This window comes from Pteropus medius, unplaced genomic scaffold (assembly GCF_902729225.1).
Source record: "Pteropus medius unplaced genomic scaffold, Ma_sr-lr_union100, whole genome shotgun sequence".
NCBI lineage: Eukaryota > Metazoa > Chordata > Mammalia > Chiroptera > Pteropodidae > Pteropus > Pteropus medius.
Window position 1 is genome coordinate 6,332,959 of NW_024347790.1, and position 19,531 is coordinate 6,352,489.

Genomic DNA, 19,531 nt, shown 5'->3' on the forward strand with positions numbered 1-19,531 from the left:
GGCATTTAGGTTGCTTCCATATCTTGCAGGCATATTTTTATTTCAAAGAAGGATGATATGTGACCAATGAAAGGGTTCAAAGCATTAAAATATACTATATTAGAATAAATTTTTATGGGAAAAATGAAATAAAAATAAGAATGCAAAGAGAAAAAAAAACATACATTTCCAAACCTTAAAGATGAGCTGGTTTGTGTATTTTTAAATAAATGAGGGTGGGTATTAAATCATTAAGGAATGCATATTCCACGAGATGCATTTAAAAGAATGATATAAAATTTAATAGATGTTGTCATGACATCTTCTGCAACTATTGTAACTCAGAATAAAAAAAAAATACATCGATATCAACTTTAAAGTGTGCAAGGAAGAAGGTCTTTTAAAAATTTCTTTCAGGGTGTAAATAGAATTTCATAATGTAGCATACACTAGTAACATAATTTTCCTGTTTTAGTAACACTTATAATTGAACTGAGAATTTAATAAGCTTTGTGCCTGGAAAAGTAATTCTGCAGCTAAAATTGTGTACTATAAATGTACACAAATCAGTACGCTCTAAAAATTGAAATCATCATGAGATCTGATCATTTAATTAATTCACATATTGGAAGTTTTAAATTGTGTGAAGTTACTGTTATGTTATAAAATGCCTTTACATTGAAATATGGTTCATGCTTCACCAACTCAATATAGAAGAACCAGAGTTTGAGCTTTTGGGGAGCAACGTTCGCTTTCTCTGTAGTGTTGTGTCCCCCAAGACTCAACACTACAGAGGTGGACGCATGCGTCTTTCAGCAGCTGCACCTGAGCGGGTCCAGACAGGCAGGGCGCGTACCTGGCTCTGGAGCTTGGCATTGTCTTTGTGGTGCAGGTGTTCCGCAGCGTCCGCATCGAAATGATACATTCCTTTATTTTCTTCAAAAAGCTTTCTATACTCTCGCTAAAACAGAGAACACAAAAAGAAATTCAGAATAAAAGAGGCCGATTAGAGCAACTAAGAAACTGAAAAACGCAAGCCAATGAGAGCTGTAAAGCGGCTATCGAGTCCCCATCCGCAGTTATTTCCAGACACTGAGATAAACTGACAACGCCACCCAGACCAGCTCTCAGTGGTCAGTGGGAACAGCAAACGAAACAGTCGTGAGAAGCAGAGGACAACTAGCTGTAAACACAAGGTAAAAGCCACGGCACTGGAGAGTGGCAGCGGAAAAGCCAGTGACGGGGCTCGAGTGAACAGGCAAGGTGGGCAAAATAGAAGCCATCTGCCCTTCCCTTATCCTAAACCAGGAATGCGTGGAACAGCCTCTTTGAGAGAAGAACAGAGGAAAGCAAAGCTAGACGCAGAAGAACAAAAAGTTGTATACAAGGGCTCGGCCAGGAGGAAGGCTGATGGTGAGAGAAAAGTGAGAAACGGTTCAACTCATTTTCCTAAAAGGAGAGGGTAAGAGGTGCCCAGAAGAGCATCGAGGAATCTGGGTACAGTTGGTTGAATTTTTAAGGTAAGAAATTGGATAATGACAACTGCTTAGACATACAGACCAAAAAAAAAAAAAAAGTGTGTGGGGGCACGGGGGAATCTGGAATTGACCAGAATGGATAAGGACGCCAATTTTGGCAACTGTAGCGCTCACAGAGGCAGCAGTAATACAGAAATTACTTCATAATTTCTGTCATTAGAGATGAGACACTTACTCTGCCCTATTTGGGGAAGACTTTTAGAGGTAAATGGTAACTCTCAAGACTCAACACTACAGAGACTTAAGCTGAAGTTGGTTGCTTATTAGGCAACGAGGATTTCAGTGAAAAGGGTAATTTTGTGGAGAGTGAGGGAGAGGTAAGCAGCATTTGAAAGGGAGCAGGAAAGATCTGCCATAACGAAATTGGCATCGGGTGTTAGCAGAGTCTCCAGCCATCTGGGCGTGAAACAGGAAGAAGGCGCAGTGTCGGGGATGGGAGGGGTGAAGGATGCACATGAGAACTGCTGTTCCAATGGGATATAGCACTGGTCCCAGAGGTGCCTTCAGGCAATTAAGACACTAAGATGTGTCCCCCAAAACTCTAACTACAATAAAATGAGAGAGAAAAAGCCCCAGGAAGCTTATGAAAATATTCACATAGCACATTTTGAACAAGTTCTGAATTTTGGCTCTTCTGCTAATTAAATCATCATCATCATCATCATCATCATCATCATCATCATCATCGTCATCTCAAAATGCTTAGAGATTTTATCATTTGATTAGAAGTTATTTTGTAATATAAATGATATATTATATATGTTCATAAAATGTTATGAATTAAATGTAACAAGCTAAAACATGTGCCATATTGAGTTAAAATCCAGAACTAATAATGTCTGGAATAATGGATATACACTGAGAAAAGTTCAATAAATACTGTCCCCAAGGCAATGATCTATTTTAGTTACAGAGAATTTCAGAAACTCCTATTTTTAAAAAAGTTAAAATAAAATAAACAACCTATATGATCTAAGATCTGCAAAAGAATTTTTAATACTTGCTGTTCCTTATATAATAGTCTCTGCTGCCTCCTAGTGAGAGTTACTGACAGTAACACAAATATATATATATACTTTTTTAAATTTATGCAGTTATAAAAGAAACTGAAAGCTAGTAGAGCTCTATTTTCCAGGGGAAAATGTTCCCTCAAAAATTTAATTAGTATGGCTGTACAAACGCATAAGCACTAATTTCACTATGTGTTAAAATAAAAAAAAAACCAACTATGATTTATACCAAAGAGATTTAGAAGTCTTTAAAAACAGCCATTTATAACAAACCGACAACTAATTTGGGCTGAATGTCTTTTTATTAAGCATTCTTTTAGTCAATGTTTTAATAAAATTAAGTTGCCTTTATAAATCAACAAAATTCCAATTCTCATTACATTAAAATTTAACAGAAGGCAATTCTAATGTATAATCAGTTTGAGCCAATGTAGCATCATACAACTTTAATACCTCAGCGTAACACGTTTATTGAATCTTAAACTTTCTCTTCCACAAAGGAATCATTAAGTCACAATTTTTCTATGGGGCAAAATGTTTATAATATAGGCAAAAGCACCACTGAAACAAAGATTTAAACTTTATAAACGGTATATAAAATAAAGGTAATATAGGAGACTTTGGTGGGTTTTCTCTGTTGAAGAGATGCTAGAAACTATAATTTTTTATTGAACTATAATTTATATTAAACTATAATTTTTTCACCATTATTATAAAATAAAGGTCAATACTCTTGAAAAGAAATATTGCCTTTGAGTGGCATGCATCCTTCCAGCTACCGAATTGTGAAATTACCACCATGATATTTTTACTGTATTATTTACAATAAATTCATGTATTATTTGCATGAATTCTCACATCCTACAGAAATTTAAACCCAAGCATGGATGAGGAATAGCCAAAGGCAAAATGCCAGCGCAAGGATCAAAACTGGATGCCAACGACTGAACGTGAAGAAAGCAGCTCAGAAAACGAACACACGTGGATTTTAGAAGCACACCTATGAGTCATGGAGGAAAACACGGAACTGAAACCGAGCCTCGCAGGGGAGAGAGGGATGCGCGTGGAGCTGCAGGGGTGAGCTCCGGAACTGCAGGACCACGTGAAGGACGGATCCAGGGACTGGGTCTACCTTTGGGCCTGACAGTTCTCTAACTTCCCTTCTCTGCTCCACAGACTAGACAGAATGACGAGCTGTTTTTCCTGCAAGGTCCAGCAATTTAAAACATTAATGAATTAAAATCTCTGTGAGCATGAATGATTTAGATGCATAACGCATTGCCAGAAGGACGACAATGGTGGCAATGGTGGAGCAAAGAGGTTTATGACATTATAAACAGAAGTTTCAATACATCGAAGCCCGGGGTAGACACTGAAGCTATAACTCATTATTTAATAGTTTGGGAACCAGGTTTTAACTACAGGTTTGTTTGTTTATTGTTCATTTGTTTGTTTGTTTGTTTGTTTTTAAATCCCTGACTAAGGGCACATCTCCTAAAGACAGCTCTTTGTACTTTCGCACATTCCTTGCCCGGCACATTTTCCCATCTGATCTGTACCTGGCCCAAAGCAGGTATTCAATAAATATGGATAATTTTGAGTGAGCAAGCGAGCAATTATTAAAATAGACAAAGAAATACATGAGGTCAGGTTAGGGTTGCTTATCACCATGGGGCATCCTGAGATGTAGGAAATGAGAGGCTCAGGTGAGCCGGGCCATCAGTTATGAGAGTCGGTGACATCCCTAAGTGTCTGAAACAGTATGCAGGAGCCGAGTTCCGATGGAATGACCACTTGGCAGGGTACCCAGATATTTTCACCAGGAGATGAAGAAATCACCCTCCCTTCCTGGCTGCACTGAAGAAAACATGGGAATCTTCACAAAACGAAAAGCCCTGTCTCAACACAAACACCTTTAGGATTTATTTTCAGAGAAAATACAAATTAGACTAAGACTTTTTTTTTTTTTTATGTTACTGAGGCCTAGTAAGTACCACACACTCTGCCCTGCATAAAATCAAAAGGTGTCTGACTTAAGAGTCTGACTTTTAAGTGGCTTCAATCGAATACGGACAGAGGAAGAAAGGAGAAGAAGAAAGGCAGGAAGAACACTTGTCCAAACACTTTGAAGTAGTTGTTCAACAAGAAAGTTTGCATTCAAGAGATATTAAAGAGTTGGAAAAAAAACTGTGTAGGGCGTTGGTGCGATGTGAGCAAGCAGATTACTACTTTTCAGTGAGTTAGTTATTCAAGGAGCAGCAATGCCCAGGCACACCCAAGGAAGCAGGTGCACTCATGATGAGCACTGCGGGCACATCGGCTCCAAGGAACCAGAGGACATCTACAGCTGCCATCAAACAACCACTTACACCGCTGAGCATTTTGCTGACTTTCAAAGCATGGTCTAAAAACAAGGTTGGGAGATCTGAAACTGGATCATGGATGGATTGAATGTCTTTCTTGTACTTCACCTATGAAAATAACATGGAACAAAATACCATCTAGGAGAAGAAAATATTAAACTTTTGCATTATTGCCAGGATCATGTTTAACACGTTACGAAGTACTAGTCAGTCGTAAATTGACAGATGAATTTGCAAGTAGCCACTAGATGGTGCTCATTTACTACTGAATGAGTCAAAAAAGTTCTTTCTAGGGATCTGGAAATATTTTGATACTTTTTGGATTGTTTACATATTCAGAAAGGGTGATTAAACAGAATCATGTAATTTTAACAGAAATTCTGCTTTGAAAAGCTAAAAGAAATTTCTACTTTATTCTTTAGAAATTACTACCATATTTCAATTACTCTTTGTGGCAATTTTAAGGCTTTTGGTATTTTTCATGCTGTTGACATATAGTCTCTTTTTTTACTAACTGCTTTGGAAATATAATATTGGTAATCATAATTAAATATTAATAATATAAAATATATCGAGTACTTACTGATGCCAAATACTTTCCTAAATACTTGATTATTTAATTTCTACAACTCTAGAAGGTAGGAACTTTAAGTATCTTTATTTTACAGATGAGGAAACTGAGGCACAGAACGATGAAGGTATAATATTAAGAAAGGGAGCAGGCACTAAGGTTCCTTTAAGTGTATTCCAACTCTATTTACTTTACGTTTTTCCCACACACAAAAACGAAAAAGAGAAGTCACTCTGATATTCTTGGTGGTCCTAAAAGACAGAAACACCCATTTCGGTTGCTGGTGACAAACAGAAGTTGGTTAATGAACACAAACATACCTTCTATAAACATTAATGAAAATAAGATATACTATGTCCCAAGGATCTGACAGGAGTTGAAAGGTTTAAATGATCTAACAAAGCTGCAGTTCAACAGTAATTAATCTTAACACTTGAAAAGGTTCTCTATATATCCTGCAACTATAGCAAAGTAATCGATTTTCCTCCATGTTTCTGTTTTGACATTCTGTCTAATTTTAATAAAAGTTTAAGGCATTTTTCCTGTTAATTGAAACTTGATTATTAAAAAAAAAAACACGAAACGAAAACAAATCTTACGAAGTAGTTCACAGCATTTACATAATAAATAAGAATGAAATTGTAAGCCATTACAACTTCTGAAAATTTCTTTATGATAAGCTACCATGTAACAGGTAGCACTTTACAATAAGTGCTATTTCATGGGCACAATTACGAGTTAACTGCCATTATAACCACTAATTTATCATACTACACACGATCTTTCTGCAAAACTCTGTAATCTATTTCTACTCTCAATTAGATATAATAGTTTTATTAGTAATACAATTCTTACTTATCAACTAAGTAGTAGTAATCAGTAACATTAATAGCAAATTACAGTAATACATTTTTCTCAAAGCTTCAGGAAAATATGCTTCAGTGTTTTCAACTAAAATTGCTTGGAAATTACATGATTCTGTTTAAGTATCAGTGGTTACAAAACAATCCATTCAGAGAAAACAAGAATCAAAAAATATCGAAAATGATTTCTATGAATTACAAGTCACGAGACACAAAGTAACTTACATTACTGGCCAGTTCAGTGGCAATCTGACTTTGCCTAAAAGAAACACTTTCAAGGGGATTGTAATGATGTTTCTTATCCTTCATTTCGTTATCAAATTTTTCTTTGTATTTAATCTGCCATAAAAGAAAAACAAAGGATAAATTAAATAGCACGTTTCTTTTTAAGCTTTCAAAATAACATTTGATTTTTCATTAGATCAGATAAAACCTACCTTAAAAACGAATGATAGCAGTTTAAATTCCTGATACTTTCTTCCATATAAAGCTTAATTAGGCATAAATTTCTTATTTTTTTTAAAAAAACCCCTCTAATTAAACATTGATCATAAATGCAATTACGCATGAATTCAAATCCTATTAACAAGAATTATGCACTAAATTCTCAGGATTTTTAAACGTCACTTTTTCATTTCTGCATTCTTATAATCTATGATCAATTAGAAATTTAGACCATAAATGAATTAAGTCTACCATACTTAGAAAAGGGATGCTAAGCCCCAGAACTTGAATATGAATTTTCCTGAGGGAATGATTCCAAATATAGGACATGGTTTGTAGCAGTTTTTCTTATCATTTCCCATTTGTTCAAAAATTCATTTCCAAGAACTACATTTTCTGAAATGTCCTGGGTCTAATTAATGTCATTTTTTATTCCTCCGCTTTTACTCTATGTTTGTATTCAGCAGCAAAACTATTTCTAATATTTACTCTAAATTATTTTTCTCTTTTCTTAAGTAACTCGAGAGGCACCCAAGAAAGCATTATCAAGTTATCCTGCAGAACTGTATTTTTCTCCATGGATAGAGAAATATGTGAATGCATATTATTATAATGAACTGGAATATAGGTACAAGTTCTTTACCAAACAAAAACTATCTACTCAGATCTCACACCCACTTTGATTGCTGTAGCCAGGAAAGGATTCACAGACTTCAAAAGCAACAGTAAGCTGTTTTGTTCTCTTACAATATTTTTACACTATATAATATCTACAATATTTTGTTTTCTTACAACACTGTCATATTGCACCTTTCTTCATACAACTTAAGGCTATTCCTTGAAAAGGATTTTGTTACAAAGTAAATTGGGGACGGCTATTTTAATCACGTGTAGATTGGGGGATGGTCTCCCTCTGGGGCCTGTATCTAAGAACATAAGGGAGAAAGCTAGTGACAATCTTAGTGGGAACACACTTGGAAAATATTTCAACATGGCTTTCAGGAAATATTTTCTGTTGTGGTTCCACCTGCTCGTAATAACTTTCTGACATTTGCATTGCCTTATAAATTCAGACAAAACCTCCACCAATGGAATACATTTAGATTTTATTCACTATTTTCCACTGTCTCTGGCATCAAAGCAAAGGTTCTCCCTACCTAGTTGACCCCTAAACACACTCTCTACACCCTTCTGCTTGGGTACTTGTCGCGATATTTTAATCAGTGCTTTTGTCTCTCTCTAGGTTTTTAGTGCCTACAGGATATTCGCTCAATGAGTGGACTCTCTTAATTGACTTCCACTTGAATGGCAGTCTTGACTCAGCCAGACTCACCAACACTCTCCACTTACTGAGTAAAACTTTCTGTCTGAAAGCATGGGCCCCTGAACACACTCTCAGCTGGTAGCTATTTAACTCACTGACCAATCCCACTATGTAATATGGGCTCACATCAAGCTTTCGTTCAATTATTCGCATTCTCCAAACCTGGGCACCATGAGTGTCTCAGGTATGTACTAGCTAAAAGGCAAATATAGGTTATGGGATCCTCACACAAAAAGAACTCATTGTATGGCCTTTGCACAATGGCACCTGGAGCAGAGGTGACACGCAGGGCGTATTACTTGGAAATTAACCTGACAAATTCCCATCTGTCATTAAATCTGGCACTTGCCCTTCCTGAGTAAAGGAATACTCCTGAAAAAGCAATAATCGATCCGCATTGTAATGATTCTTTCCTTCCTCTGTTCATTCAACATTGAGCCTGTGTTGACTTCCTACTACGAGGTAGCATGAGTCCCTACCTGAGGCTGGGAATACTGGCATGACCCAGACACACTCTGTCAAGTCTAGAGTCAACAATCTCTTGCAAAAGCAAATCTGACTGAATCACACTCCCACTTAAGAGCGGTTTACAAGTTAGCTCCAACACTTCTCATGCCATTAGATATGCTTGCTAAGAGTCAACTGAGTTTTTACCTAATCCTGTTTATGCTGGTGGTATTTATTATAATTATAACATTTAATTTAGTATGTCAAACACTAGTAAATTTACCGTAAAAAATCAGTTATTATTTCTACAAGACCTATGTTATTTCCATGAAAGATTTCAAGAAGGCAATTCCCTAAAAAACTATTGTCAAATTAAGAGTAGTCAAGACAACCAGAAGAGTCAGGGGCATGGGATATAAATAATCTAGAAGGTGCTAGATCTCGGATACAATAACAATATATCTTTAACAAAATGTCTTTCGAAATGCAAATCATAGACAATGCAGAGTGAGTATGGTTTGCAAGAAAAATAACACAAAACTCCACACTGACGATTCATTTTCAAAGAAAGGTTTGTTGCTACATCAAAAAGTTGGTAAATAAATGAACACATAAGGATTTTGTGTTAAAATTAAATGTTAAAATAGCTTTCTAAAAGATCTTGATGAGAACTTTATTTTTGAAGATTTCTACCACTATTTTGCATAGGGCTATATACCTTAAAATTTGAATTTTAAAATGCTGTCTAACCTTTCCAGGTTATTTCTGTGTGAGATTAATTATTTAAAATACACCTGTCATTCATATCCTTTTAATGAATGTAATAATAAGCAAAGTGTTATGAAATTTATTCTAACCTGCAGTACTCTGCATGATTTGATTTGAAAGTGCCTATGGAAGAAAATCTCAAAAATTTCTCTTATTAATTAACCACTAAGTAAAATAACTGCATTATATGAAAAAAAAAAAAAAACATTTATCAGACACTGACACCCAACTGTCCTTTACCTGCTTCTGGAAGGTTTGCACATAAGAAAATAGCCAAATGGCTTCAATGGTTCCCACTGTTCGCCTCCTGACTGGTTCACTCACAAACTACATATACACACCCTACATTCAATCTTATTTTCAGCCCACAGTTCCCACATCCAAGTGTCTACCTCCCCGTGTACACTCGCATCGCTTAAGGGACCAAGGCAATGCTTTCCTATGATGATAACTGATAACCAAGGAACAAAAGATCTCCCTTCCAGTTGTAAAGCCATTTCAGAAGGAAATATAGGTGTTGGATGACTTGGCTATGTGATCTTAAGACACAATGTGACCTCTTATATCTAAATCAATTATTTTGGAAACAAACAAAAAGCTACTTATACCTATGACTGGTTTCATTTACATTATGAATATCATATATGATAATCTTGATGTCTATCTACCAACTCTTTAAAAAAATAATCAGATAGATGTATAGGATTGAACTCCTAAAAGTTTTATAAAGAATCTTAACAGACTTAGCAGGACTTTGAGAGACCCATACTTGGAGAAAACTTGGAACTGTTAAACTACAATGATATAAGTTAAACTAGTTCCTCCGAACTGCATCTGGACAAGGTGGTGTTTCAACAGTCTGAAGCTGGACCTCTAAAGCAAGGAGTTCAAAGCGTTCACCATGAGTGGTGCCAGGCTTCACGACAGCATCAATGGCTCAGATTCACAAAGAGTCAGAAAAGGTAGAGAAAAGCAGACCCTGAACGAAAGCTTTTCATCATAGCCACAGAAACAAATGTTAGGAAGGAAATGGAAAATTTCCTTCCTAACATTTGTTTAATTGTGTGCCTTAATGATCAGCGAAAATGAAAGTAAACAAATAACATAATGCCACATATCTGTAGGCATCAATTTCTTCCAATTTTGGATAGATCTGAACTAAACGCTGTCGAGCAAGAGTATAAACAGATTTTCATGTAGAACTCACCATAGAAGTGGCAATAGTTTTATCTCTGCCTTCATTTTCACAATAAAACAATATTTTACTAACTTTGTAGCAAATGTGGATGATCTAGAGAAATTTGTTTAATTGGTCCATATATATTTATTGAAAGATTAATCTGCCATTCTATAATGGCGAATTAAATGCATATAAACCCTGTCCCCATGGAACCCATTATGTGGTAAGTGAAGTGGTTATTTAAAACACACATATACATATATGTGACTCTTAAAAATTGTGTTAAGAACTATAAAGAAAAAGAGCAGAGAGGGTGATACAGTTGGCAAGTCAAGGGCATGACATTTAAGCCAACACTTGGGTGTAAGAAGGCTGGTAGACACAGTGCTTATCTAAAAGGGAGAGCGAGACATTCCCCAAACCAATTAATACCCCTTATATTAAAAAAATAATTCTTATTAAATTTTAGCAGCAATCTAAAATGTAGTTTTTAGGCTTAAAGCCTATTCTTATCAATATAGCAAATGCAATTTTAGAACAAATGATAATTATTATAAATACAAAAATTTTTCTTGATATTATGAAACTGAAGAATTTCATTCATCATGTAGATAAATCCCAAGTAACAAATTAAGATGATATATGGATATATTACCAAATTAACTGCTCTTAGAATTTTTTTTTAAGATGATGACTTCAACAGTTACTACACTTACAGCTGAGATACTTGTAAATACACCACTCTTTTTCGGCTGGCATGCGAGATTTACTTTTATTTATTTATTTTTTTTACTGATTTCCTCTTCATTATTTGACCACAATTTTATGTCCCTCCCTAAGTTGTAAAAAAAGGCAACTTTACAACTCTAGGAAGGGTTTGGGATGTGTTTCCATTACTTTTTCTGGGTTCGATCCCACAGAGTTCACTTTACAGGTAAAATGGGAGACTTCTTCTGTCCACTTGCTCGTTCTCATCTTTGTATCAGGCAGGGCTTAGTCCCTGCCGTGAGCGCTGGCCTCACCACTGCCTTCTCTCTCACATCCTTCTGGAACTGTCTTGCTCTTTCCTTCCTGCATCCTGACCCCACTTTCTCTGCTGACTGCATTCCTAAATCATTTCTCCCTTATGTATTTGTTTGCCTTTGAGGGATCCTGGATTCACAATCTGCCATTAGTTTAAGAGCAAGAGAATACATGATCTGCAAAGTTGTCAGTGAAAATGAGAACTAGACAATCTGCCCTCGTTCTAGTGAATACACTTGAAAAGGCAAATGGACCATCCCGAGTTCATTCCAGAACTCCTACATATTCATCTTCTCAGGTTCCCTTTTTTCCTGAAGAGTTTGTATACCATAAGTGTAGTAAGAATATTATGAAAAAGGAAAGAAGATGGATATAACTCGTAAATTACCATCTGCTTAAGTACCTGATCATTTGACAGCTAATGATTTAAGGGGTTTTTGTTTTGTTTTGTTTTGTTTTGTTTTATCTGCCTACAAACCCATGTAGAGATCAAATGGTAAGATTTTTGGTGACTGAATTAGAAACATGAATATAAAAGCTCAAACATCAAAACTTTTTCTAAGGACTTTCAAATAAGATTATACAGGAGGGAACTTAAGACCGGCATCTAAGAGCCAGTGTTGTTATTCCTGCTTCATTCTCTGTATGTGAATTCATGTCAAAACACAGAGTGGAATGCTATTCTGAACACCTACCGTAAAATTATTCCTATGAAATTATGTAGTGTTCCTATGGGCCAGGCAGCATTTTCAGTGAGCTTTACTCACAGTGATTCATTTAGCCCTCACAACCCTAAAATGTGGGTATTGTCATATCCCCATTTTACCAATGAGGACAGTGCAGCTGGCAAAATTTAGCCATTTGATTAAAGTCATTCAATGAGCAAGTAGCAGAACCAGGAATTTAACTCAAACAGTCTGATTCTAGAGCCCATTTTCTTAACTACTCAGCCAAACCATAATGCTTTTCTAGAATCTTCTGCATCTCCTATACAATCGAGGAAGTCAATCTTTGCCCCCCAGAAAGGGCTGAAATCGTAAGAGGTCAGATAGTTATGCCGAAATCTTAAAGTGATGCCAGAAGGGTTGCCAAGTATGTGGCAATATACCCCGCCTCTGACAGGCATTATTGGGACTGAGAAAAGCCTGGAGTCACAGCCCTTTTTGTCCCTTGATAAGAATGTCACCCAGATGAGTCCTCAATTTCTTAGCCCATCAGCCGCTTCCTGAGTCTCAAAGTTGTTTTATATAAGTGAAAGTGTCTTATAAACTGTAAAACCATTATTACGAGACAAAACAAAGTAAAACAATCAATTCAGGTGTCTCTCATTCATTCCTTCTCTCTGCCTCTTTTTCATCCCCGTGCCAGCAAGTCCTTTCAGCTTTTAGTTCCTCTCTGTGTGGATATCACAGGAACATTATCGGCCGGCCTCTGGGTTTTTCGCCTCTTGTGAGGCCAGCCTTTCCCGCACAGTGTTGCCATATAAACCTTCCTCGAACAGTATTTTCTTCACAATGCTTCTAAATCTGTGCTAATGCATTTCTTACCTGAAAGTAGAGGCTACTTGAGAGAAAATGGTGAGAAACAGTACTGATGACTCCTTTTCTGAATTCGACTCTAAAAAGCTCCGTTATTACCTTCCAAAATCACTTTCCTTTTTCTTTTAGAGAACACATTACTCCTAAACTGCTCTCTAAATGTGGCCTATAGTCCAAATGAAGATAACACTGACCCATTTATTACCACACAGCATCTTAACTCCTCCCAATTTCCCATGAGTGTTTATGACCCCCATTTCTTTGCTAGGTCATCTGCCCCTCCTGTCAGACCTCTCTCCTCTGTCATGCATTGGTCCTAATCTTTGTTTAGAATCTTTCTCTGAGCAGAGCTTTCTCTCCCTTTAAGTCCAACTTAACTCAAATCTACCTCCTACACAAACCTTTCTAACTACACCACCCTTACTGATGCCCTTCTCCACACTCACAGAAAGGGGTAGGTATAAATAACAGCTTGCTTTTACTTTTTTGGCATTTCCCTTTCTACAAATAAATTTGAGCATCTTTTTCAATATTTATTAGTTATTTATATTTGCTATTCTGTGAACTGTCTATTCAGCTCTTTTGAAGACCACTGATCTTTTTCTATGTTAAAGAGCTATTCTCAGAAAGAAATCTAACTATGGGAGGTGAATGCACAGTGTAAATATATATGTGTGCCTTGCTGTTAAGGTGTACAGCTGAAACTTACTGGATTTCGTTAACCAATGTCACCATAAAAAATATTAAATAAATAATGAAATAAAGAGCTATTCTCAGAGATTCCCTTCTCCTTTTAAACTCTAACTTATTTAATTTAGTTCAATCATTTAATTTTATTTGAATTTTTTAAAAGCCTGTTTGGATCCTAACAGGAATTGCATGAGATTCTAAAAATTAATATTGGAAGAAGTGACATTTTTAAAATATTGGGAGTATCTCTTGGGAGTATTGAGACTCCCAAGAGAATAGTAGGTCTTGTTATTTGTTCAGATGTCATTTTATATTTTTCAGTTAGATTTTTAGTTTTTCTTATTTACATTTTTCCATTCTGAATTAAGACATTTGCAACTCGAGAATGAATATTTCAAAGCTGAAAACACTGTAAATGTATGAAACTTACTGTTTGATATCATTATTGACTTGGCAAATGTTATCTTTTTCTATTGAAAGAGTTTACATTTTCACACAGTCAATCATACCTAACTATTCTTTTATAGCTTCTGCATCTCTGTTCTCATTTAAAAACAGCTCTGTTGTTCCTATGTGGTATATACAGTCTCCTGGATTTTCTTTTTTAGATTTTTAAATGATTTTATTGTTTACATTCACATATTTAATCCATCTGGAATTCATTTTTTATATGGTTTAAGATTCAGGTCCAATTTTATTTTTACCCTGATAGATGGCCAGTTATGTCAGCACCATTTATTAACTAATCAGACTTTTTCCCACTGACTTGAACCAACACTTTCATCATATATTAAATTCTTATTCATACTGGAATCTATTTCGGGATTCCCTATTCCATCCTACTGATTATTTTATCTTTTACTATACCAATCCCATATTGATTTAATTCCAGTGGTTTTATATTATGTTATGGTAACTCATAATTTAAGTTCTCCTTTACTGATCTTCATTTTCATATTTTTAAAGGCTATTCTCAGGCATTTCCTTTCCATTCAAACTCTAAGATCATTTTATCCATACTTTAAAAAAAAAAAAAAAAAAAACCCTGTTGGAGTCTTAATCGAAATTGCATGACATTTATATATTAATTTGGGAGAACTGAAATTTTTATCTATTGAGAACTTCAACCAAAAATACGGCATGTCTTTATAGTTTTTCAAATCTTGTTTTATATTCTTCAATAACATTTTAAAGTTTTTTCATTTTCATCACTTTTCTAGCTCATGATTAAAGCATTTAAAAAAGGAGAAAATTAGTATTTTTATTAATTAAATTATTAAATTATTTTTATTAAATTAAAATTTGCATGCGTGTGTATCTGTGTGTGTGTGTGTGTGTGTGTGCATGCAGACAGACAGACAGAAATCTTATTATCTGGTATAACTATTGCTAAATAATAGAAATCCTGGGAAATGTGACAGTATAGCTAGACTTATCAGAAAAGGTTAGGATTTGAGCCAAGAGAAAAGAAAACTCTGTTTTATGCTTAAATTAGACTTATTTTTTCCCTTGCTGGAATTTATAATTATTGTAATCCTATCTGAAATGGTTTCAGAAACATATCTTTGCATAATCTCGCAATTAAAGATATTATCTAAAATGAAATACTTTTCTGTGTTAAGAGGAACAAAATCTCTGAATAAAAGTATAGAATCATCGCTAGAGTCTTACTTGACTAGAAAGTTTAGAAGCTTCCACAGCATGTTCAAAATCTGGTCTTCCAATTACAGCAGGCTCTTTATCCATCACTCCTTGCCCTTTCTTGTACTCTGCCTAAAATGAATAAATAAGAAAATGTTAAATATTTCTACTTTCCAATGAAGAATTACATTGGCATTAGCCAAATAAAACACACAGACCTTGAGTCCGTAAAAAATACTCCTTACAACTCACCAAATACTGAAATGTTGACCACTAAAGTGAGAATTGATTTCATAGTCTGGTTATTTAAATAAACTCAATTTTTTTGCAGTAACATAATTACTAATTTTAAGTCATAGATTCTGTCATTATCTTCATTAGGCTTATAAACATTAAACAAAAATTAGAGGGACATTTCTGGGTAATTGAGACCCTGCGCGCTGCATACAGACGGCTTTCGTGGCCTTGTTTAGTCTCAGGAACTGATCTAACCCTGTTAGATTAATATACCGTTGAATTTAGGAAATAATTATTGATTTTTAAGGTGATGAAAGCTCATGTTCTTCAACTATTTGGATCAAGTTAAGTCATTATTTTTAACCAGGGTTTTAGGTATGTTCAAGTAAAAAGGTATTAGCCAAGGAGGATGCCTTAGAGAAGATAAGAAACAGCCATGATGTGTAGGACACACACAAGGGTAAATGTTGGCAGAAGAGAATCTGCACAATTAACAGCGACAAGATAAGAACACGGCCAAGTGAAGTTCTTTGGTGAGGTTAAGAGAGAATATGGGACCAGATGACTGAGAACCTTGACTTTCGAGCTGGGACATTTGACTGTTATCTTATACCCAAACAGTACTTATTGCTCTAAAGGTACGATAATACTAGCCATAGTCAAGTTAAGTTTGGGTAGCTTCTGCATATACCCGAATAATTTACATAGTCAAATGGATAACTCAGAAAAAAACTGAGATGTCATTAATTCAGATTGATTAATTTTATTCTTTAAATTAACTATCCAACTACCAAAGCCATGCTTTGTCTCCTGCAAAAATAAGAAATCATTTCTGCTCAAGATAAGAAAGTGAGCTTACATTGCTTATGATCCTAGAGATCTGTGTTGCCATCTTGATGTCTGGTCTGTCGAGCTTCGCATTATACACGTGGGTATCCTGCATATCTTTTCTATAAGAAATCTGAGCAAAGAGACAATTTTGATTGAAAAAAAGAAATTAATGATTTCATATTACTACTAGTCTTAATGTTCATAATATTATTTTTCCTTGCCTTAATCACCTTAGAGAGCCCAGTGACTATACAGTTTTTCTAAAAAATTTTATGCACAACATTTATTTGGACAGATATATTCTCTTTGTATGATACCTATGCCTCACTAACATTATAACATATGAACTGAGTTTATACAACATAAAAAATAAGAGCCCAAGACCTTGGCACAAAACTAGTCTTATAGGAGTTTACATATACCACCCTCATAAGCGAGTCATAGTATATAAGTGTGTATGCACATATTCATAGACACAGTATCCTCATAAAGGGCTTTAACATGCCCATCACAGTCTCTACCCCTGGTGGATGCAGGATAAGCCCCAGCACATAAATACAGAAAATCACTTCCAGGGGTTAGTATATGCGAAGATATATAACTCTCCGGCTTTCATCGTCCCCATCACACCCTTCTCCCCTTTTTCTGACCAGGCTCTCCAAATGCCCATGTCTGAGAAGCCTAGTCATGGGTACCGATAGTTTTATTACCCAGTATATGTCACTGCAATGACTTTATCCTCCCAAAATAAAAGCAATTACATTAAGGAATATTCATCCCCCGAATGCACACTAGATACAATCAAATCAAAGTGTGGAAAATAAAGACTTAAATTTATATATATATAAATTTTGCAAAATGTACTTTAGATGACAGTGGTCATCTAGATTAACTCAACTGACAAATGGGATGAGAAACCAGATGAGCCACTTCTCTATTTCTTGAGATCAGTCATGGGTTGAAAGAATATTTAATTTCCCAGATGCAATTCTATTAAATAATATCACCAAAGGCTGGTCAACTTGTCCATTATATTATATTTTATTAAAGTTACAATGCAAACGATATGGCAACTGTTTCAAAAATGACACCATCTTTATTTTCTCAAGGTACAGAAAGATAGAACACACAACGAATATTTCTAATATTGCCTGCAAATGTCCTGCAATAGCATCATCTGGGTTACTTATGTAAAATTTGGATTTCTGAGGTCTATCCCCGCCCCTCTGGAATGGAATTTCAGTAAACGGGCCCTGGAATCTGTATTTTAATGAATTCCCCAGTTGACCACTGTGAACCAGTATTCTAGATAATTCAATATATCTTGTTATTTCTCTTTCAACCTTGCAGAGTTAAAACAAACACTTGTTCTTTCTTTTTTCAAAAATAATATCAAGTATAAGACATGATAATGTATTTAAACTTCAATAAGTACCCTATGCATTATATTATTTCAATGAAACATTTATATACATCTCTGTTTACTTCTAAGACCTTTTATTTGCCTCACTATCAAGACTATTTTTTTCAACTTGTTCATAATAATGAACCTGTCTGACAAATGAACACAGCTTAAATACAATTAGCATAATTTCAGCAAGAATATTTATTTCTTCAGTATTTCTATTTTTATAGGCTTTACCTTAACAAGGAACTTCAGGTACATTTTGTGTGCATGCAGGTAACAAAAGGAACATAAAAATAAGCTGAAAACTGAGTTATTTTGTTGGGTGGATTTGAAATCTTTAGGGATTTAGAATAAACCAATTTCATTGGCTTCAGAAAGCAACACACTCACCCACAAACGATAGCCAATCAAACTCAGCCTACACTGAGTTAAGTACAAGCTGTGTAAACAAACAGCAACTCTCAGGTGAAAACAAACCAAAATTATTACCCACCGACAAGACTAGCTGTTTCTAAGTTACTACATTCATATGAAAACCATAGGGAGGGCATGTCTTTTTGTTTAGAAAAGAATGAGGGTAAAATGGAAACCCTTACTTTCTGAAAAGAGCTGCAACCTTTCAGAAATCTAAGCTTTCCACGGGTTACCTAATTATATGCTGTTCGGCCTAATGACGGAGTGAAGAGAGGTGAGCAGCACAAAGCCAACGGGAGCAGGACTTGAATAGGGCCCCGTCAGCCATGTAAATTGCAAATTAGAGGCCGGCATATGTGACTCAAAACAAATATTAAGATTGACGTGAGCTGCAGATTCAAAGAAGGGGACACCACAGAGCCACACAGGAGAGAAGCACAGGAGCCTGGTCACTAGCCCCATCTTCCGGAGCGTCACTGCTTGGGGACAGTTCACAGGAAGGGGACACTGAGCGCAGCAAACTCCTGGTTTTTGCTATTTGCAAGGGTGTCTGAACATAGGAGGTCTGATGATGGGGATCATTTTCCTCAGTTATTCTTTTACAGTAGACATGTGTTCATACTTTTTAGCTGCCTAGCATTTTTTTTTTTTTTTAATTTGAGAATTGCCCCTCCCTTTACTCCATGTGGTTTGGTGGGGCTATCAAATGCAGCCTACCTTCCTGGTGACAGGATTGGCCATGTGACAGGCTGTCCAATCAGATACCCCACCCCTTTGGAAACTATGATGAATCAGAAGGCAGACATACAACCCAAATAAAGCCAGAGTCGTCCTTCAGCCGAAGGACGTGAGGCTGGAAGAGAAAGAGCTGCTGTAAAAAATGATTTCATTTTGGAAATACCAGCTGTCATCTTGAGACCACCTAGACAGAGTCCGTCTGCCAGTGAAGTCACAGAAGCTTGCAGAGTCAAGAGATGGGGGGAGAGAGAGAGGCACTGGCGACACTGTGGAGCTTCTGGATCCAGCTACACCTGAAGGTAGCCTGAATTTTCCAGCCATGCAAACCAATAAATCCTTGTTTTTTTCCTTGACCTAACATGGGATGGATTTATCTCACTAAATACAGGAACTCCTGACTGAACTGCCTCCGTTTCGTCTGTTTCACTGCGGCATCCAATACGCTGTTCATTGCCTCCTATAAAGATCTGCTGCTGAATTTTTTCCTTATCTCACCATGTTCACTTTCCCCCTCGGCTTCTTTT

The 19,531-nt window shown here is 35.8% G+C and overlaps 1 protein-coding gene across 1 annotated transcript in view; it reads right to left on the reverse strand.

Annotated features, from left to right (window-relative positions):
* The window catches only part of NEBL (nebulette), a 101,010-nt gene that overhangs the window by 62,505 nt on the left and 18,974 nt on the right, over nucleotides 1-19,531 (reverse strand). The window contains 5 exon segments of the mRNA XM_039877524.1: nucleotides 836-940; nucleotides 4,897-4,998; nucleotides 6,550-6,663; nucleotides 15,410-15,511; nucleotides 16,476-16,577. Coding sequence (XP_039733458.1) covers nucleotides 836-940; nucleotides 4,897-4,998; nucleotides 6,550-6,663; nucleotides 15,410-15,511; nucleotides 16,476-16,577 — 525 coding nt within the window.